We start from the raw sequence: 21493 nt of genomic DNA, 5'->3' as shown, positions 1-21493 counted from the left end.
TGTCTCCCCCGCCCCCAGTTTTATTGAGATATAATTGACATACAACACTGTATAAGTTTAAGGTATACAGCTTAATGATTTGACTTACATACATCATGGAATGATTACCACAGGGAGTTTAGTTAACACCCACATCTCATATAGATACAGAAGAAATGATTTTTTTCCCTGTGATGAGAACACTTAAAATCTACTCTCTTTGGGACTTCCCTGGGGGCACAGTGGTTAAGAATCTGCCTGCCAATGCAGGGGACACGCGTTCGAGCCCTGGTCCAGGAAGATCCCACATGCCACGGAGCAACTAAGCCTGGGCACCACAACTACTGAACCTGAGCTCTAGAGCCCGCGAGCCACAACTACTGAGCCCACGTTCTACAACTCCTGAAGCCCGCGTGCCTAGAGCCCATGTTCCGCAACAAGAGAAGCCACCGCAATGAGAAGCCCGCACACCGCAACGAAGAGTAGCCCCTGCTCGCCGCAACTAGAGAAAGCCCCTGCGCAGCAGTGAAGACACAATGCAGCCAAAAATAAATAAATAAAAGTTTAAAAAAAAGAATCTACTCTCTTAACAATTTTCAAGTATATCATACAGCAGTGTTAACTATGGTCATCATGTTGTACGTTACATCCCTAGTACTTATTTATCTTAGTACTTATTTATCTTATAACTGAAAGCTTGTGCCTTTTGACCACCTTCATCAAATTCCTCCCCCCCATTTGGCTGTCGTGATACCAATGCCACAATATCCTAATTATTATAGCTTTACAGTAAGTCTTGATGTCAGGAAGTGCAAGTCCTCCAAATTTGTTCTTGGTTTTCAAAGTTGTTTTGGTCCTTTGCATTTCCATATGAATTTTAGAATCTACTTGTCAAGTCTAGAAAGAAAGAAAGGAAGGAAGGAAGAAAGAAAGGAAGGGAGAAAAAAGGAAAAAAACCTTGCTGGGATTGTATTGAATCTATATATCAATCTTGGGAGAATTGATGTCTTAATAATATTGAGTCTTTTGATCTGGGAACATGTGTATCTCTCCATTTATTTAGATCTTTAACTTCTCTCAGCAAAGTTTTGTACTGCTGAGACCTGTACTGTGCGTACAGGTCTTGGGCGTGTACTTTCATATTTTTGACACTATTATGAATGGTATTTTAAAATTTCAATTTTCTATGGGTCATTGCTAGTATCTAGAAATACAGTTAAATGTAGTATATTGATCTTGTATCCTGCAACCTTGCTAAAGTCACTTATTAGCTCTAGTAGCTTTTTTGTAGATTTCATACGATTTTCTACACAGATGATCATGTCATCCCCGAATAAAGACAGCTTCATTTCTTTCTTGCCAATCTTCATGCCTTTTATTTCTTTCTTGCCTTATTGCACTGGATAGAACCTCCAGTACAACGTTGAACTGAAGGGCTGAGAGTAGACATCCTTGCTTTTTTCCTGATCTTAGGGGGAAAGGCATTCAGTCTTTCACCATTAAGTTTGATGTTACTGTAAGTTTTTTCATAAATGCTCTTCATCATGTTGAGGAGATATTACCTTTTACTTCTAGTTTTCTGAGAGTTTCTTTTTTGTTGTTTCTTTCTTTCTTTTTTTTTTTAAGCCAGGAATGGATGGTGGATTTTGTCAAATACTTTTTCTGCATCTTTGAGATAATCACATGTTTTTTCTTGCATGGGGTAAATTCAACTTTGTTTTGATGTATTATCTTTTGTATATACAATTGGATTAGATCTACTAAAATGATTAAAACTTTTGCATCTCTGTTTGTGAAGAATGGTTCCATATGGTTTTCTTATACAATGTTCTTTGGTTTAGTATCAGTGTAATGCTAGTATCATAGAATGAGTTGGGAAGTATCCCCTCCTCTTAAATCTTCTGGGAGAGTTTGTGTAGAACTGATTTTATTTCTTCCTCAAGTATTTGGTAGAATTCCCCAAGGAAGTCATCTGGGCCTGAACTTTTCCTTGTGGGAAGATGTTTTATTACAGATTCAATTTCTTTAATAGATACAAGGTTATTCAAGTTTTCTGTTTCTTCCTGAGTAGGCATTGGTATTTTGTGTCTTTCATGAAATTTGTTGCCAGAATTATTGTCATAAATATGCTCATAATATTCTATTATTCTCTTTTTAAAATTGTGGTAAAATATGCATAACAGAATTTACCATTTTAACCATTTTTAAGTGTACAATTCAGTAGCACCGAATACATTCACAGTGTTATGTAACCATCACCATTGTGTATTTCCAGAAGTTTTTCATCATCCCAAACAGAAACTCTGTACCTATTAAGCATGAACTTCCCATTCTCCCCCAACCCCCAACCCCTAGTAACCTTTATTCTACTTTCTGTCTCTGGGAATTTGCCTATTCTAGATACTTCATAAAAATGGAATCATACAATATATGTTCCTTTATGTCTGGCTTATTTTGCTTAGCAGAGTGTCCTCAAGGTTCACCCATGTTGCAGCATGTGTCAGAATTTCATTCATTTTTATGGCTGAATAATAATCCATTATATGTATATACCACATTTTATTTATTCATTCATCTGTTGATGGACACTTGGGTTGTTTCCACCTTTCAGCTATTGTGAATAATGCTGCTATGAATGTTGGTGTACAAGTATTCCCTATTATCCTTTTAATATATGTAGAACCTGTGATGATGTCACCTTTCTCACTCCTGATACTGATCATTTGTATCTTCTCTCTTTCTATCCTGATCAATCTGGTTAGAAGTTTATCAATTTTACTGATCTTCTCAGTAATATTGGTTTCATTAGTTTTCTTTATTGTTTTTCTGTCTTCTATGTCATTGATTTCCACTCTCATCCTTATTATTTTGTTTCTTTTGCTTATTTTTCTCTTATTTTTCTTTTTCCTTAAGGTGGAAGTTGGGGTATTTGATTTTAGATCTTTCTTGTTTAGTATAAGCATTTTGGTACTATAAATTTTCCTTTAAGTATTGCTTTAGCTGCATCACATAAATTCCGATATGTTTTCCTTTTTTTCAGTCCATTTTATAATTTCTTCTTAAAATTCTCTTTATAATTTCCCTTTTGATTTCCTCTTTGACCCATGGGTTATTTAGAAATGTATTATTTAGTTTGCAAATATTTGGGGACTTTGTAGTCTACTTTTCTTATTAGTTTCTAATTAAAATCCATTGTGGTCAGAGAACACAGTATGACTTGAATCCTTTTAAATTTCTTAAAACTTGCTTTATGGCTCAGAATATGGTCTTTCTTGGTAAATATTCTATGTACACCTGAAAAGAATGTGTATTCTGCATTTGCTGATGGAATCGTCTATAAATATCAGTCAGGTCAAATTGGTTCTGATTCAGTCTCCTACATCGTTACTGATTTTCTGACTGATTGTTCTACCATTTATTGAGAGAGGAGTGCTGAAATCTCTGACTTTATTCATGGATTTGTCTACTTCTTCTTGCAATCCTATCAGTTTCTGCTTCATTTATTTTGAATCTCTGTTATTAGATTATTGACATAGTTGGGTTTAAATCTACCATCTTTCTATTTGCTTTCTATTTGTCCTATCTGTTCTTTGTTTCCTCTTTCTTGGCCTTCTCATGGATTTATTGAGTGTTTTCTATAATACCATTTTAGCTCCTATGTTGATTTATTAGTTATAACTCTTTGTCTTACTTTAGTAATGGTTTTAGGGTTTAACTTATTTTTAACTCATTATTTATTCATCTTTAACTTTTTTTTTTTACAATATGCTGTCCAATGATAGTGTACTATTTCATGTATAGTATAAGAAACTTATAACAGTGTATTTCCATTTCTCCCTTCCCAATATTTGTGCTATTGCTGGCCATACATTTTATTTCTTTTCTTTTTTAAAATAAATTTATTTATTTTATTTATTTCATTTTTGGCTGTTTTGGGTCTTTGTTGCAGTCCACGGGCTTCTCACTGTGGTGGCTTCTCTTGCTGCAGAGCACGGGCTGTAGGCACGTGGGCTTCAGTAGTTGTGGTGCAAGGGCTTAGTTTCTCCACGGCGTGTGGGATCTCCCTGGACCAGGGCTCGAACCCATGTCCCCTGCATTGGCAGGCAGATTCTTAACCACTGTGCCACCAGGGAAGCACCCCTTTACATTTGGCACTCAAGACAAGTGCCTCACCTGCCTGTCCCTAATCCTAGCTCTGGTTAAGTCCTGCTTTTTATTTTTCTGGCCTTAAAATTCTTGCCTTTAGGGAATTCCCTGGCAGTCCAGTGGTTAGGACTCTGTGCTTTCACTGCTGAGGGCATGGGTTCAATCCTCGGTTGGGGAACTAAGATCCCACAAGCTGTACAGCACAGCCAAAAATGAATAAATTAATTAATTTTAAAAAACCCTTGCCTTTAATGGGAGCTTTTAGTCCATTTACATATTATGGAATTATTGATATGGTCAGATTAAGCTCTATCTGGTTATAATATGTTTTCTATTTGTTCCTTCTGGTTTCTGATCCTCTGTTCCTCCTTTCCCATCTTCTTTTGAGTTAACCAAATATATTTTAATATTCCATTGTTATTCTTCTATTGGCTTTTCATCTGTACCTGTTTTCATTATTTTCTTTAGCAGTTGCCCTGGTGATTACAAAATGCATCCTTAATTTATCCCAGTTGACTCAAAGTTAATATTTTACCATCTCATATGAGATGGAAAAACCTTGCAAAAGTATAGTTTCATTTCCCAAATCCTGTCCTTTGTGTTATGGTTATGTATGCTATAGCTATACACATTTTATGTTACAATTCAGCTTGATCCATTTGAAGCATGTTTTTAGGATATTTTGGAGAAGATCTACAGTAACCCTTACTCTAGGGCTGAAGTAGCCTACTCTTAAGGCATGGTCTTTCTGGAGTGTCTGTTTCTCAGTGGAGTATTGGGTGAAGATTCTGCACTCAGGCTGGTCAAAATCCCTGTGTCTCCCAGAATTGTGCAAGCATCGATTCAGTTCACATTAGCCCAGGACTGATCTCTGCTTGGCCTCGCAGTGTCTCATTCTAAGCCTGCACAGCCTAGTATTTGGCCAAAGACCTAAAGCAATGCCTTTGGTGACTTCTGGAAGTCTGCCTCTACAAAGCTCTTTTTTCTCCAATACCATGCCTGCTAGACCGAAGTCCCGAAATCTGATCTCTCCCATCCGGCTCAGTTATATTGCTATTCTCTTCCTAGGCTCCACTTCCCTCCAAGGGGCTCCTGAAACTGACCCAGGCAGAAAGAAAGTACAGTCTAGGCTTACTGTGTGCTCACCTTAAAGTTTTGCCCACTAACTTTATTTTTATTTTAACATTTTTATTGGAGTATAATTGTTTTACAATGGTGTGTTAGTTTCTGCTTTACAGCAAAGTGAATCATATATATATATATATATATATATATATACATACATACATATATCCCCATATCTCCTCCCTCTTGGTCTCCCTCCCACCCTCCATATCCCACCCCTCTAGGTGGTCACAAAGCACCCAGCTGATCTCCCTGTGCTATGCGGCTGCTTCCCACTAGCTACCGGTTTTACATTTGGTAGTGTATACATGTCCATGACACTCTCTCACTTTGTCACAGCTTACCCTTCCCCCTCCCCATATCCTCAAGTCCATGCTCTAGTAGGTCTGTGTCTTTATTCCCGTCTTACCCCTAGGTTCTTCATGACATTTTTTTTCTTAAATTCCGTATATATGTGTTAGCATACGGTATTTGTCTTTCTCTTTCTGACTTATTTCACTCTGTATGACAGACTGTAGGTCCATCCACCTCACTACAAATAATTCAATTTCGTTTATTTTTATGGCTGAGTAATATTCCATTGTATATATGTGCCACATCTTCTTTATCCATTCATCTGTCGATGGACACTTAGGTTGCCTCCATGCCCTGCCTATTGTAAATAGAGCTGCAATGAACATTGTGGTACATGACTTTTTGAATTATGGTCTTCTCAGGGTATAGGCCCAGTAGTGGGATTGCTGAGTCGTATTGTAGTTCTCTTTTTAGTTTTCTAAGGAACCTCCATACTGTTCTCCATAGTGGCTGTATCAATTTATACTCCCACCAACAGTGCAAGAGGGTTCCCTTTTCTCCACACCCCCTCCAGCATTTATTGTTTCTAGATTTTTTGATGATGGCCATTCTGACTTGTGTGAGGTGATACCTCATTGTAGTTTTGATTTGCATTCCTCTAATGATTAGTGATGTTGAGCATCCTTTCATGTGTTTGTTGGCAATCTGTATATCTTCTTTGGAGAAATGTCTATTTAGGTCTGCTGCCCATTTTTGGATTGGGTTGTTTTTTGGATATTGAGCTGCATGAACTACTTGTAAATTTTGGAGATTAATCCTTTGTCAGTTGCTTCATTTGCAAATATTTTCTCCCATTCGGAGGGTTGTCTTTTGGTCTTGTTTATGGTTTCCTTTGCTGTGCAAAAGCTTTTAAGTTTCATTAGGTCCCATTTGCTTATTTTTGTTTTTATTCCCATTTCTCTAGGAGGTGGGTCAAAAAGGATCTTGCTGTGATGTATGTCATAGAGTGTTCTGCATATGTTTTCCTCTAAAAGGTTTATAGTGTCTGGCCTTACACTTAGGTCTTTAATCCATTTTGAGTTTATTTTTGTGTATGGTGTTAGGGAGTGTTCTAATTTCATTCTTTCACATGGAGCTGTCCACTTTTCCCAGCACCACTTATTGAAGAGGCTGTCTTTTCTCCGTTGTATATTCTTGCCCCGTTTATCAAAAATAAGGTGATCATATGTGCGTGGGTTTATCTCTTCTGCCCACTAATTTTAACATTTAGCGTTTAGCTGTGGATCCACTCCCCAGTATTACTGTGGTATTCTAATGGTAATTTTCTATTTATCTCATTCCTTCTATATTTATTATTTGGAATTCTAATGCAAGCAAGAGTTGTCCCATCTCCAGCATTTATTTACTTACCCAATTATATCACTGATATATATAAGCATGGAATCATGGATATTTAGTTTTTGGACTACAATACAGCACTACCATTTTTTTGTTACTCAAATTGCTCCACATTTGGTTATTGGGAGTTCTTTCAGGTTGGCTCCTGCATCTTTATGACACACTCCCATCTTTTTTTGTTTAGATTCTTCCTTACTTTCTGGTGCCACACAGTGCTCCAGGCTCATCATGTGTTTCCCTCCCCCGGCCTTAAAGTCAGCCATTTCTCCAAGGAGCCCTGGTTCCTTTCATTGGAGAATGGCATTTAGAAACCAAGATGTAGGTACTAGATGTGCTTGTTGCTTCTGGAATAGCACAATGTCTAGGCCTTCTCAATGGGCAGACAGAAACTGTCCGAGGAGACCAAGAAGATATGACAGCTCAACCCAATGTGGTAGGGAGCTTCTAAGATGTCCCCCCCCAGTGGTCCTACTGCTATTCATGATCTTGTGTAATCCTCTCCCGTGAGTAACTTGCTTATAACCAACAGAATGCCTCAATGGTCAGGGTATGTCACTTCCATGATTAGATTACAAGAGATAGTAACTTCTGTTTTGCTAGCAGACTCTTCTATTGCTGACTTTGATGAAGCAAAGTACATATGCTGTGAGCTGCCTCATGGAAGGAAAGGCACACATGGTAATGACTGAGTGCACCTCCAGCTGACAGCCAGCAAGGAACTGAGGCCCTCTGTTTAACAGGCTGCAGAGAACTGAGAACTGCCCCAAACAGTTGCATGTGAGTGCAAGTATGGAGCAGATTCTTCCCCAGTCTGGCTTTCAGATGAGTCCTCAGTCCTGTCCACACCTCCCCTGATTGTACCTTCTTGAGAGCCACTGGAGTAGAGGAGCCAGCTAAGCCAGCCTGGCTGCCTGACCTGCAAAAATTGGGAGATAATGAATGCATGATTTTTTAGCCACTAAGATTGTGGTAATTCGTTACACAGAAAGAGATAACAAACAGAGTATCCTTATTTGGATCCTAGAACAGAAAAAAGACATTCATGGAAACACCAGTGAAATCCAAATAAAGTCTGGAGTTCCTAGTACTGTGCCGATGTGATTTTCTTAGCCTTAATAAATGTGCCATGGTTATTCAAGCTGTTAACATTAGGGGGAGCTGGATAACAGGTATGAGAACTCTCTACTGTCTTTGCCACACTTCTGTAAATCTAAAATTATTTCAGAATACAAAGTTAAAAAAAAACACTTCTGGGTATTACATGTTATCTTTGTAAAATAAAGAGAATATATCCAATTTGAGGAGAAAAAAAATAAAGCTATCAGGGAGCCACCAGTCTGGTGGTAGAGGTTCAGCAACCAGGCCCTAGGGCTCACAGTATGTTAGGCTAGAAAGGGGCAGGCAGCAAGTGTGGTGGTCACAGCCTGATGGGGGTGACACAGGATCAGGCCTGATACCTGTCCTGGGAGTCAGTTCGGTTGAGAGATTCCAGGAATATTTTTTCCCCAGCCTAAGATACTTGTGTCTGTTCACTTCCATTTAAATTCCCCACAAATGTCAACACCTGTTCCAAAACCGAGTTGTTTGCTTGTTCCTCTACCTTTACGGTTTTTGTCTTTGCCATTTCCACCATCTGGAATACCTCTACTGTCTGCCAGGAGATATCCTCATATACTTCCTTATCAGCTTCAAAAGTGAACTTGCGGGCTTCCCTGGTGGCGCAGTGGTTGAGAGTCCGCCTGCGGATGCAGGGGACACGGGTTCGTGCCCCGGTCCGGGAAGATCCCACATGCTAGGCCCGTGAGCCATGGCCGTTGAGCCTGCGCGTCTGGAGCCTGTGCTCCGCAACGGGAGAGGCCACAACAGTGAGAGGCCCGCGTACCGAAAAAAAAAAAAAAAAAAAGTGAACTTGCACGAAAATCTTCATTGGCCCGTCTGTCCTCAATGACATTGTTCAAACCAGAGCCCTCACTTACCTAACTTTACCATTTAGCGCTTCATCCATTTACCAGCTGTATATCGTCAGATAGTTACTTAAACCCTGTTCTATTCGTGTTTCTTCAAACGTGAAATAGGAGTAAGAATCAGTACTTTCTTGATGAATATTCCTTAGAATAATAAATTGGGTAAAACAGTTAGGAGGCTGCCTAGCAGATAGTTAAGGACTGATTGCTTTTGTTTGTACACTGTTTTCTCCAGCCCCTCTATCTAAATTCTTGTACCCATCCCACTCAAATCTGTTTCTTCCAAGAACCTCATGAGCCATGCTCATTGCACAGACAAAAAGCAAGGACAGGAGACTCTTTGCCAAAGTTAAAAGCGCATCAAACACGCCTAGCATTTATTATCTTAATCACAAACCTACAGACCCCTTAGTACACCCTCCTTGGGGCTCGGCCCCAACAATCCAAAGCTGACAACCTTGGGTGTATGGGGTAGGAGGGATGGGGATGGGCAGGGAGTGTCTCTTGATAACTCTGAAATGGGGAAGATTTCTCCAAATGGAGAACTAGGTGGAGGCCAGAGGTTGGGGGTGACCTAGCTTCTGAGTAGGGGGTCAGTAAAAAAATTTCATAAAGAGGGTGTATATATGTTTTTGCAATCCTCCCCCTAAGCCTCTGCCTTGGTGAGACAGGCTTCTACTTGTTCCTGGGCTGGGGAACTCCCTGGAAAAGCCCCTTCCTTTATCTTGTTCCTCTACATGTTGTAAAAGAGTACTGGGGTGCTGGTTCTGGGAACATGGACCCAGTACCCCCTTATCTCCATCACCTCCCCAATCTACCCTTCAAGGAAGGAGGTAAAACTCTGCCCAAGTGTGGGGGTCTAACTCTCACTCACTCCTGATCTAGGTCTGGAATGTCAACCCACAAGATTTCAAGATCTGCCCCCTTCTTCAAGGGCCAGGTCGGCTTAGAGCCCTCCTAGGTTAAGTCACAATGGTCCCAGGTTAAGGCGGGGGAGCTTAAGTACCACTCCTCCCTGCAGTGTGGAATGACTGGATGGGATGTTGCTAAGAGATGAGGGCTGTGATCTCCACAAAGTTGCCTGATCTTACTGACTCCTCCACTGAAATACCTGCGCCGGGCTGTTCCTATAGGGAAAGGGCAGGGCCTGACTCCTCCATTGCTAGAAGGCCAGGACTGAGTTCCCAGGTAAAGGGGTTGGCTCTCATCCTCACTTCTGTTCTTTGCCTGCGCAGGGCAGGGTTCATGGGGAAGGGGCAGCTCTTAAACCCCCAGGGTGGGACCTCCATTTTGACTCCTCTTCCTTGCCAGGATAGACTAGACTGTTGGTTCCAAGAGAGGGAATGGAGCAGTATCCTGACACTCTTTATCCCAGGAAACATGGCTAGGACAGTCCCTAGGGGCCAGGGGCTGACCTCATCCTGTCTCCTTCCCTCACCTGGGCAAGGGCGGGTCCCACGGGGCAGGGGTGAGGCTGCGTTCTGCAAGAGACAGGCCCTGATGCCCCTACCTTCTCCATGTCTGAAATACCTGCATTGGCCTGTCCTGTGGGGAAGGGGTGGGGCCTCATCTGACTCCTCCTCCTTGCCTGGTTATAGGGGTGGGGCCTCATCAGTCTCCTCTTCCCCCAGTACACCTGGGCAGGGCAATCTCATGAAAAGGTGGGGGAAAAGGCGGGGCCTCATCCTGAGGTCCTCCTTTCCTGGGTGGGGAAGTCCCAGGGGAGGGGTGAGGCCTGATCAGGACTCCTCCTCCATGCTGAAGCTGCTGCGGCGACTGCTGGCCTTGGAGACTGCAGGGGATACTGAAGAAAGCAGGGGATCGGAGGCAGCCCGCAGTGGGGACAGGGCGCCCCCTGACAGTCCCCCCACCACCCCCTCCTCCTCCTCCATCAGAATGTCCTCCAGCCCCAGGTGGAAGGGGTCCCCCAGATCCCCCAGGTGGTCGCTGGGAAAGTGCAGGTCCAGAAGGGCATCTGAGGGTGGCGCTGGGGGCTGCTGATGGGGAGTACTCTGGGCAGGTCCCCCCGCTGCATGAAATGTTGCTGTGCCTGGCCTGCCCTCCTCTTCAACATCCAGCTGCTCTGGCTTGAGACTGTCAGAGGCTGAAGTTGTGGCCAGTGAGAGCAGCCCTGGGGTGGGAGGCACTGGCAGACCATGGATCTGGGCCTGCAGTTCTAGCTCCTGCAAAACGTAGCGGGGTGGGTGGTGGGGGTGGGATAAGATGGAGTTCAGAGTCCCTCAGAGGCAGAGGATATAACAGTTAAAAGGGTAGGCTGCCTGGGTTCGAATTCAGCCTCTGCCATTCACTAGTTGCGTAACTTCAGGCAAGTTGCTTACCGTCTCTGAGCCTCAGAGTCCCAACCTAGAAAGTGGGTATAATAATGGTCCCTGTCTCACAGGATTGTTGTGAGGATTAACTTAGTAAATGGAGATAAGGCTCTTGTCATAGTGCATGGCACAAGATAAAACACTGTGTCCGTTAACCAATATTCATTATTATTCTTGCTAATGTTATGATTACTACTTATCATCATCATCATCATGTGAGTCAGGAAGCCCGGGGATCCCCCAAATATGCCAGGAGGAGAAATCCTAGCCTGTTCTCCCTCTGCCTCTGCCTCCAGGAAGCCCCCCTCACCCCTGCCACCGCCTTCTCCTTCCAGACCTGAATTCGGAGCTGCAGGCTGCGGTTGGCTTGCTCCAGGGATCGCTGCCGGCTCTCCAGGTCTTTGGAGCGCTGTTGCTCCTTCTGCAACTTGCGGATGTAATCCACAGAGGCTTTCAGGATGGTGCCCTTGTTCCAGCGCATCTCCCTGTGGGACCCAAGGGGGAGGAAAGAAGGGAATGCTGCACATGGAGTCTCTCGGGAGCTGAAGGGGGCGATTGCACCAGGTAGATGGAGCACCCCGCCACATGCCTACAACTTGAGGCAGAGGGACATCAAGGGTACAGAATGCTCGGATGAAAACCACCTGCCTGGAACCTTCCAGTGATGCCCCATCACACCCCGAACCCAGAAAGCCCTCTCTGACCTGATCCCATACTGCTCCTCTTAGCCATGCCCATCTGATTCATCTCACTGCAGCCACACTGGCTTCTCAATGCTCCTAGAACATGGAAAATCATTCCCACCTCAGGGCCTCCATCCCAGCTCTGCCCTCCACCTTGAACACTCTTCTCTCAGACACCCAGATGGTTCCTGCCTCACCTCTTTAGGCTCTTTATTCAAGTATTTCCTCATCAGTTGAGGCCTGCCCTGTCCCCACCCTCCTCACCCCAAACTGTGACCCTCCCCAATATCCCATCTTCCCTCCGTTCTTGATTCCTCTCCACAACACTCATCATAACCACCGGAGTTTACATATTTATCTTCTTTGCTGTCTGTCTGCCCCCACTAAAACATCAGTTCCATGAGGTCAGGGATTTTTGTGCATTTTGTTCCCTCTGGTATCCTCAGGGCCTAGCATGGTACCTGGCACAAAGCAGAAGCAGCTCAATACATTTTTTGAGTAAATAAAGGAGGTACTAAATAAGCGGAAAACTGTCTATGTCGTACAGGGGGGCAGATGACGTGGACCATAATGTCATGGACCATGGACCATAATGTCATGGACCATAATGTCATGCACCTAAAATTTTAGATGGGAACACGGTAAGGGGCTGCCACCCTGCTCAGGGTGAGGAAAGCTGGGTGAGAAAGGGACAAAGGAGCAGGACTGCCTGGGTGGTTCCCACTTAGGGCGGGCCCACCCGGGAATGACTTTCAGGGAGTGGGGCCCCCACCCCACCTTCCACCGGCCTGGGGCTCCTGGCCCAGACTCACGGGTCACTGGACTTGGGGATGAGGGTGCCCAACTCCTTGATCCTGTCGTTAATGTTGAATCGCCTGCGACGTTCAACTTTGAAGGCGGGGGAGAGAAAGAGAAAGTGGGAAAGAGTCGTCAATAGGCTGAGAAGCAAAGAGGAGAAACTGGGGAATTGGGAGGCTGCTGCAGGGAGAGGCCCCCAAGGAAGGCCGGGCGCAGAGTGAGGCTGGGCTGCACAGCACGTGGGCAGGAGCACGCGCTCTCACTCACTCAGGTTGTGATTGTCTTTCTTCTGCCGTTCCTTCAAAAGGGCCTTGGCCTCTGTCTCTGGAAGAGAGTGCAGGAGGTGGTCAGGGCCTCTGGGCCTGGGAAAGATGACAGACGATGGTGGGCAGCATGTGCAGCCACTGGGGTAGGCTTTGGTGGGCGCAGGCAAGGGGAGAGCCACCATTTTTACAATTTTTAAAGAAGCCATGGTGACAGGCCACTTGTTAAACCCAAGAGGAGAGGGAGTGGAGTGAAAGCAGGACCACGGGCCATATGGACAAAGATGGCAAACAGCCCCCATTTCTGTCTGTTTAAACCCTCTTCCCTTAGAATCAGGCCTGACCCCCAGACCTGGTAGATATGGGGCTCACCCTGGGGTATATGATAATTGCACGGGGCCAAGACCCTAGCCCTTACCAGAGATCTCCCGTTTGATATTCGGCAGCTCAGCTGGACAGGAGTTGCTGACAGTGATGGCTGGCGTGGCCACACCCTGACTACTGTACACATCAAGCAGATTCCCTGACACAGGCAGCTGCAGGCAGGGAGAGCGGAAAAATGATGGTTGGAAACAGACCCCAGGCTCGGCCCCTTCTTCGACCAGGTTCCTGACCCTCCACACACCCCAAAGATGGGCTCCCTCATGCAAGGATTGGCTGGCCCAGCATGGAAACCCTTCCTTCTCCTTCAAGGGAATTTCACACAGCCACTCAACAGGGAAGACAGGGTCAAGGGGACCTACCCTGCTTTGCTGGGGGACTAGAGCCTGCCTGGCCTGCTCATCATGTCCCCACAGCCCCTCGAATCCCCCAGTGACTTCTGAAGCCCCTCTCCCAAACCCCAGCATTGGCTCTGAGAAGTGCTAGAAAACCACCCTTCTCAGGTCTTTGTCAGCTCCAATGCAACATTTCAGCCCCTCCTAGAGCTACATTCCAACTCAGCATTCTTGGAACACTCCAACCCAGTCTTCTCAGACCTTGGGAAATTGTCATGGCAACATTCCACCCAAAATCTGGCCTTTTGGAGAGTTCCAGCCCAATCTCCAGTCTTTTGCTGTGACTGCGTTGCATATAGTCTCCGGCTGCCATGCACCGAAGTTCTCATCCGGCACCCTCTTGCACATTCTGATCTCTCAGGATTTCTTGTCCAACTACTCAACAAGCACTGTTTTTATGTCAGCCTAGTTTTTTTTTTTTTTTCTCTTTCACACTCTCCTGGATACATCCTAGGGCAATGAACTAATCCACAAGTAATCAGTCCCACCTCTTGATGAGTTTTCTTCTCCTGAAACCCCCACTAGACTGCTGGATCCATCCAATCTCTAGCTGTGCCCAAATCAATGAAAAATTCTGATAAATTGGTACCATTTTTACATGTGCTTCTATCCTCTTGATAAGTTGGAAAGAAGTAAAGCTTATAGGCACTTGGTATGTCCCAAAACGAGTTATGAGACTCTTGGAATGTTCAGAACCAGAATGTTAAAATTCATTGGTGCAGCTCCTGCTCTAGAAAGTTTTATCAAGTCTTTACAAGGACCCAGCCTCTCGGCACAGTTCACTTTAAGAGATGTGGTATGTTCTAGTCACTTCAAGGTCCAACCACATCAAATCTAGACACCTTTGGCATATTATGTTCCAATCACTTCATGGTCTGCGTGTGTCTTCATGACCTGAATGTCCTGGTACATTCAAAACGCTACAAGATAATCTGTATAACAGAGAGCTTCTCTGTTAATTTTGGCCTATGTTGTTAGAAATAAGATTATACCTTGCATGTTTAGAATAAGTTTCTGTCCATCTCTGCACTAAAAAATTTAGAGAGTTACAAGCTCTAAAGTGCTATAGAGAAACATCACTTAGGGGAGGAAGGTGGACGTGTATTTATGTTGGAGTGTAAGCATGTGTGGAAGCCTCGCAGCACCAGGACTTGGCCCTGTTCTTAGAGCCTCCTCTATCCATTCTCTACCTGTCCTGCTTCAAGAGTTCCAGCTGGCCTGCTGTGAAGCCAAGAGCTACTTTGGAGTGCTGGCTGCAGGATTAAGCCAATTCTTATGCAACTGACTCAGTTCTTAATGGCCATTTCTTCTAAAAAGTTTCTTTTGTGTGTGGGGGAGGGTGTGGGTCTTGGGATAGGGGTGAATTTGAGGTTTAAAGTTTAAACTAGAAATAAGATGATGTGGTCTGCTTGCTCTCTGTTTAGATAGGCTTTAAGACCAATTGGATTTACATGGAGGCCAGGCCAGAGAATGGTAATCGATGACTTGTGTGCAGACAAGCATTTATCCAGGTTGCATTGTCCAAATTGGTTTGTTAAAGCTCCAGGTTACATTGTTACACAAAGAAAAACATTCAGTAAACATGAGACAAGTTTAGGAAAACTTAATAAAAAAAACCTGTCTTATACTCAAAACAAACAAACAAACAAAATGCTACAAGAGCCCCACCTCTTGGTCCCTCCCACAGTGAAGCTTCAGTGCTTCGGTATGCCCTAATAGCTCCATGAAGTCCCCACCGTGTAGATATCAAAATCTACAAGGTTCACCTCTCCATGCAGTGCAACATGGCCCCAGGGCACTGGTGTGCCCCATTCTCAACATACAGCCTCTATCTCTATCTCAGTACAATCCAAGGTGACAGTCTCTTATGTACACAGCTAGCCTGCCCGAGTGTATATAAGATATCCCTCAGTGATAGACGGATGCGCTAATTTTTAGACCAACCTCCCATCTCAGGGCCTCACCGTGCTGGGGAGCTGCAGCCCCGTGGTGCCTCCAGGCAGATAGCTGAGCATCTCATCGTTGTAACTGGACTCCAGGCTGATGATCTCATCGATGACATCATCAATCTGGGAGAAGAAATATGGAAGAGCCTTAGAAGAAGCTGGGGCAGGGGGAGCATGGGAGGGTCGTCTGCAGCCACTCACCTCCTTCTCTGAGCTAGACCCGATGGTAAGCAGTGCCATGGGGCTGTTGGGAGCACTGCCAGTGGGGCCAGTAGCATGGGCAGCCTCAGGGGCGGGAAGTGGCTGGGCACTAGCAGCCCCCGGTGGTGGGGTGAGGGCCTGGGACGCCAGCTTGGGCCCAAGTGTGGTGGACAGGTACTGCTTCACCTGCTGCCGGCGCGCCTGCTGCAGGTGGTAGCGCGTCGGGTTCTCCAGATGGGTCTGTACCTGTGGAATGTGGGGGAGACAGGATGGGAGGGAACAAGGTAGAACAGGGCTCAGAGGGGTGACTCTGAGCCCCAGCTTGCCCCACAGAAGTCATCTGTTCCTAGGCTCAAGATGGCAAACCAGGCCCAGAATCTGAGAACCCTCTCCCACCCCCAAATACTGATTAAAGTCTCCCCTAGGACCCAAACTCCCTTTCTCAGAGATCCTTCACAGCCCTCAAGATCTACCCATGGGTGGCAGAATCCTTCACAGTTTCTGGAGCACCCTGTCACAGTCCCCAAGAGGCCCCCCGCAAAGCTGGTGACCCCACCTAACAGACATGGGAACTATACATGGCTTCCCAAGACACTCCAATGACCAAAGAATTCCTAATGCATAACCATATGTGAAGTGCTTCCTACAAAGCCACTTCACAGACTCCAGGGCCCACTCAGGGCACTCATGAGCCTCCATGATCCACCAAGACATCCTATGGCCCCCAAGAACCCCTAACAACTCCACAAGAACGCCTTGGAAACCCTAAACACAATGGGATACTAGCACAGCCCCCTTTTAACAGTACCTGAGACCTTCCTTAGAGCCAGCCCCTAGGACCTCGTCCCAAAGCCACCAGGACCAATCCTCAGTCACCAGGAGCCCCTCCCAGGGCCTCTGGATGTCACCTTACCTTGAGCACCTCCCTGGGCACCTGAGCAGGGGGAGGACGACCCAATGTGTGGCCCCCAGCAGAGACGCCGACCACAGAGATGGCAGGAGAGGCAGGTGCAGGACTAGGGAAGGGAGAGGCTGCAGCCTGTTCCCGACGCTCACGCCTCTCCTGCTCCTGGGCCTGGGCCCGCATTAGCTGCTGCCGCAGCAAGACCCGCGATGAAGAAGATGACGACATGGCAGGGGTCCTGGAGCCCCCTGCAGAAGATGATGCAGAGAGTGTAGCTGGGGTGGCTGGTGTGGCCTGCAGTGATATTGGGAGGCTGTGGAATGGGAAATACGGGGCCACAGGTAAGCTAAAAGTCTCGGCCCAAGCCTAAGGAGTCACAGTGCGATGGAGCAGACATTCGAACCTGGCCTGTTCTCTGCCTTCAGAAGCCACAATGTGGAGGGGAGATAAAGGAACCAGACCTGGTCACGACCCTCAGGGGTCACAGTCTGGTGGGGGAACTTTAGCCTGCAGTCCTTATGGTGAAGCCTGGATTTGGGCCTGTTCGTATATCAAGCGGAGATACCATTGTTCAGCTCTGCGAGCTATTTACAGGAGAGCAGAAGGAAACAGAATTGAGGTTGTGGGAGTAGATACAAACACAGAGGGCTCATTAAGCTCAATTTGGGGCTGGAGATGCTCCCTGAGCTCCTGGGGGTGGGCATCAATCTATATGGGCAACCGCAGGTCCTTCTTCCTCCCCTGCCTGGGCCTCTGGTCCCAGGAGCTAGTCAGTCTCGAAAATCTCAGAGATTTCACAATCCTCCCTTCCTGCCCCTCTTCCAGGTCCCCTCCCCTCTCTTAGAGCCCAGGCCCATGACTCAGCACATTTAGACTTTCAAGCTTGGGGGAAAGAAGAGACCAGCAGGGGTTCTTCAAGGGCTGGGAGTGGGTGAATTTGTTGAGTTGAGGGGGGGTGACCAGGGGTTATGGGAATGGCTCCGCCTACTTGGGGGCTGGGCTTGAGCAGGCCACGCCCTGTGTCTGGGAACTCCAGGCACGCTGCAATTTTTATCTATGAATGGATGTGCAGGTGGGGGAGGAAGCAGGGGAGATTTTGTCTGAGATACTAGAATCCTAGCTTGGCCTCCTGCTTTCCACATGCTCTTTCTGGCTCTTAATTTTACTATCTGGAAAATTCAGGCTGGTGAGAGAATGGGTTGGGCTGGCACTGAGGGCCTCTGCCCATCAAGAGGGGATGGAGGGGCCTGAAGAATTGGGAGGGGAGTCAGAGAGAAGAGACATACCTTGAGCGTAGAGATAGGGGCTGGCTTTTGAGCTCGTAGAAGCTGTCAGGATCAAGGACGTTTTCTAATTCGATGTCAGCAACAATCCCGGATTCCGGAAGCAAAGAGTTCAGGCTGAGGGTGGGGGGAAGGCAGGGTGATGGTCAGTGATTGTATGGAGACGTCATTCCCCTGAGAGAGACAGAGACAGAGACAGAAGAGAAAAGAAGAGAAGAGAAGCATACACCAGGAGAGAGGAGAATAGAGTGTATCCCTCACATTCAGCCACTTTGCTGAAACCACCACCATGAATTCCCATGTCTTCTCCCCTCTCCACTCTCTTTTGCTCCGTGTTACCCATAGTTCCTTAAGATTAAAAATAATAAGCTTGAACCCCAGATCCTCGATCTAACAATCACCTGGGTGTACAACCTGGGTTTCAGGAGAATAGAAACGAAGAGTTGAGGAATGACAATTCACTTTGTGGGATTCCTGACTTTGCATTCAGAGTTCTCCCAGCCCCCACACCCCCCATTGTTTTCCTGGCTGCTGAATGTGAGACCACATAGGTCCACAGGCATACTGCACGGTAGGGGCTTCCCTTGGCAGAACAGTCCATTGTAACACAAACTGAATGCATCACAAAGAGAACTGGGGTAGCTGATTCACTTTACTGAAGGATCCACTACTTCCCAAAAGAGCTCCCGGCCACCAACCCTGCCCCAGCCAGAGTTTGTGGGAGGTGAACACGCATCCAAAAACAAGATGGAAATAACAAAGGCTCCCCTCAGTCCAACAATCTGGATTGACAAGAGGGAGAATTTGGGTGGATGATCTGCTTTATAGGAACATTCTTTTCTTGGTCAGAGGAGCTTGCCCAGCACTCTCCAGTTTTTTCGACAGATCAAAACACAAACACACCTCCAATACCAACACCCACTGACACACAAACTAAGAAGCCATGTACACCAGTCCCTTTCAACTATCGCCACTACTGTGATGATCTAGGTTGCTATAAAGGCATCAGGAGATGGTAAATTCATATATTCAAAGGCTCCTGCTCAACCCTCCATGCTGGCTGCAAGACCCTAGTGTGTAGGGGACATTAACATGCAGGCAGATAGATATGCATCCTTGAATTTAGTCAAAGATTTATAATCCTGAGATTGTCGTTGACTTGCCCCTCCCCAAGAATCTGTCTTCCTCCCTTTCCTCACTCACAGACGGGGCCCTAAAACCACCCCAGGAAGTCGGGAAGAGGAAGCTGGGGAGCCGCTGAGCTCAGCACAATCCCAGGCAGAAAGTAGGCAAAGCCCCCTCCCATGCTCACACTTCCATTGCACAGAAGTTGGAAGAGGTGGGCACTGAAATGAGCAGGGTATGGACAGAGAAGGCTGGGGCTTCCAGGCCCACTGATGGAAGTGAGGCTAAGAGGTCAGAGAGGACCCACCCAGGCAGGGATGGTGCAATTGGTGCTCATTCCAGCTCTAGGGTCAGATTCAAGATTGCCTCCAGGGCCTGAGAGACAGACTGGGAAGGTGAGATAAAAAAAAAAAAAAACCTCTGTGTCTGTGTGTGTGTAGGGGGTGAAAAGAGCTGGCTGAGAGGCTAGGGCAGGTGGCAACAAGAACAAGACCCTCCTGTGGGTTCCCAAATAAGGTCTGAGGCCTTCTCTGGGCTAAGAGGTAGCACCATCTCCATTGCCTGTCTGTCTGACTAGTTTCCCATTCAAGCCCCTATGGGGTGTGGGAAGAGGGCTTTTCCACTACCCAGCTGGATGGGTGGGCAGGCGAAGGGATTATTCTGATCAAGTCTTGATGAATGTTGCTTTTCTTGTTCACTCACACACACTCACAAGGCTGGTCCCACGCAGTATATCCGAGATACCCCCAAATCCCTCCAGAGTCATTTTATCCCCAAACACAGCCTCCAGCAACCAGCCACTGGGAGTCACCAAGCTCCCAAGACAGCACCTCTATCTCCCAGGACGTCTTCTCTGAGGGAAAAAGTCCCTTAAAAATCAGTGCCTCACCTACAGAGTGCCCCCTCAAATTCATTCCCCTCATATCTGACTCAAAGACCCCAAATTCAGCCTCTAGTCAGAGTCTCAGTCCCTGAAGTTCAGCTACCCTAGACTAGTTTTTGGACACAACAGAATCAGCCCCTCGAGACCGAGTCAAGGGCCCCCGCCAAATCTGAACTAGGCCTCCCTTACTGCACTTCCACGACTCCTTTGAGCCTCAGTCCAAGCAAGCCACCGCCAGATTCCTTAGGTGCCCCCCCAAGTCAGGCGCTCAGACGTCCTCCAAGACTAGGCCGGGGCCTCCAATCACAGTCCTGGGCCCCCGCTGCCCCCAGATAAGGCCCCCGGGAACCCCAGTTAGCACTACCGGTCCCAGGCGGTCCCGCACCTGAGCAGCTGGGCCGAGTCGGCCGGCCTGCGCTCCTCCAACAGCACGAACACGGCTCGAGGGCCCTCCGCGCTGGCCTCTACGCCGTCCCGAGCTGGCTCGGCCGCATGAGACATGACGCCCGGCCCCGGGCGAGCCCTGCCAGGCCGGTCGGGCCTCGGCCCGGTCCCCCTAACAAAATAAGAGTCCCCCTCCCCCGCTCGCCACCGCCTCCTCCGCTAAGCCATGGATCGAGCTCTGCGCGGGCGGGCGGGCGGCGTCGGGGAGATGGGATGGGCTGTGAGTCATCTCCCGCCCAGAACGGACCAAACCGCCCCCCCAACCTAACCCCGGACGACCGCCCTCCTCCCCCTCGTCCTCTTCCCCCTCCTCCCTGGGCTGGGGAAACTCCACAGGAAGTGACCGCACTGAGGATAGACAGCTCGCTGGGCCACGCCCTCCGGGTGAGGCGGCCAATCGTTGAGGGGTGGCTCAAGGGCCCGCCCTAAGCTACGCCTCCGAAGCCGAGAGAGAACTAGATTCCGCAGGCCCTTATTCCGAGAAGGGGGCACCGAGGCCACGCCCTCAGAGACAGAGGCAAATCAATGAGAGGTAATTAGATTGAACCACGCCTCCTCTTCTCAAATTATCCCTCCGCAAGATATTAAGCCGCTCCTTGGGTTCTCTGCGCCTGCGTACTGATGGCCAGTCTGCGCGCGGAGGGTCTCCAGGACACGCTTCTAGCTTCGGAAACGCGCCCTCTATAGGCCAATATTCATAGTATCCACTCTCTAAACCGCGCTCCAACTTTGATCTAGCGGTGCCTCCTCAGCCAAAGCCATAGCCTTGAGGCCTAGGCAGCTACATTCCCGGAAGGTGCGCGCCAGAAACCCCACTCTTTTGGTACCTACAGTCCAGCCGCCCAGCTGGTTTTCCTGGAAGCGGTCCGCCTACTCTATGTCGTTTAGAGCGGTTGTTGTACTAGGTCGTTGCGCTGCACTGTAGGTGCTTAGTGAATCCTTGGCAGATGG

At 47.1% G+C, this 21493-nt stretch overlaps 1 protein-coding gene across 3 annotated transcripts; it reads right to left on the bottom strand.

Annotated features, from left to right (window-relative positions):
- Positions 1-5418: 5418 nt before the first annotated feature.
- On the bottom strand, positions 5419-20839 carry TFE3 (transcription factor binding to IGHM enhancer 3). Of its 3 annotated transcripts, none has more exons than XM_060292279.2 (10): positions 20484-20839; positions 18094-18207; positions 16817-17120; positions 15904-16149; positions 15721-15825; positions 13399-13516; positions 12985-13041; positions 12732-12807; positions 11574-11721; positions 5419-7858 (listed from the first exon to the last, which is right to left on the bottom strand). In XM_060292279.2, exons 1-10 carry the CDS (start codon positions 20597-20599, stop codon positions 7676-7678), a joined length of 1467 nt encoding a protein of 488 aa, XP_060148262.1. In that variant the 5' UTR covers positions 20600-20839; the 3' UTR covers positions 5419-7675. The 3 variants fall into 3 exon arrangements, with proteins under 3 accessions (XP_060148262.1, XP_030702502.1, XP_030702501.1); XM_030846642.3 differs by lacking the exon at positions 5419-7858 and adding an exon at positions 9246-11089 and having other exon boundaries at positions 20484-20838; XM_030846641.2 differs by lacking the exon at positions 5419-7858 and adding an exon at positions 9246-11089 and having other exon boundaries at positions 15721-16149.
- Between the last annotated feature and the right edge of the window lie 654 nt (positions 20840-21493).

Source organism: Globicephala melas, chromosome X (genome assembly GCF_963455315.2).
Source record: "Globicephala melas chromosome X, mGloMel1.2, whole genome shotgun sequence".
Taxonomy (NCBI): domain Eukaryota; kingdom Metazoa; phylum Chordata; class Mammalia; order Artiodactyla; family Delphinidae; genus Globicephala; species Globicephala melas.
This window is presented reverse-complemented; position numbering and strand designations above follow the sequence as displayed.

Excerpts from the sequence above, each read along its gene's own strand:
- TFE3 (XM_030846641.2), bottom strand. The coding sequence starts at position 20,599 with ATGTCTCATGCGGCCGAGCCAGCTCGGGACGGCGTAGAGGCCAGCGCG. Across the intron at positions 16,150-16,816 it reads TGCCCAGGGAGGTGCTCAAG|GTACAGACCCATCTGGAGAA; the intron begins GTAAGGTGACAT and ends CACATTCCACAG. Across the intron at positions 12,808-12,984 it reads GAAAGACAATCACAACCTGA|TTGAACGTCGCAGGCGATTC; the intron begins GTGAGTGAGAGC and ends CCGCCTTCAAAG.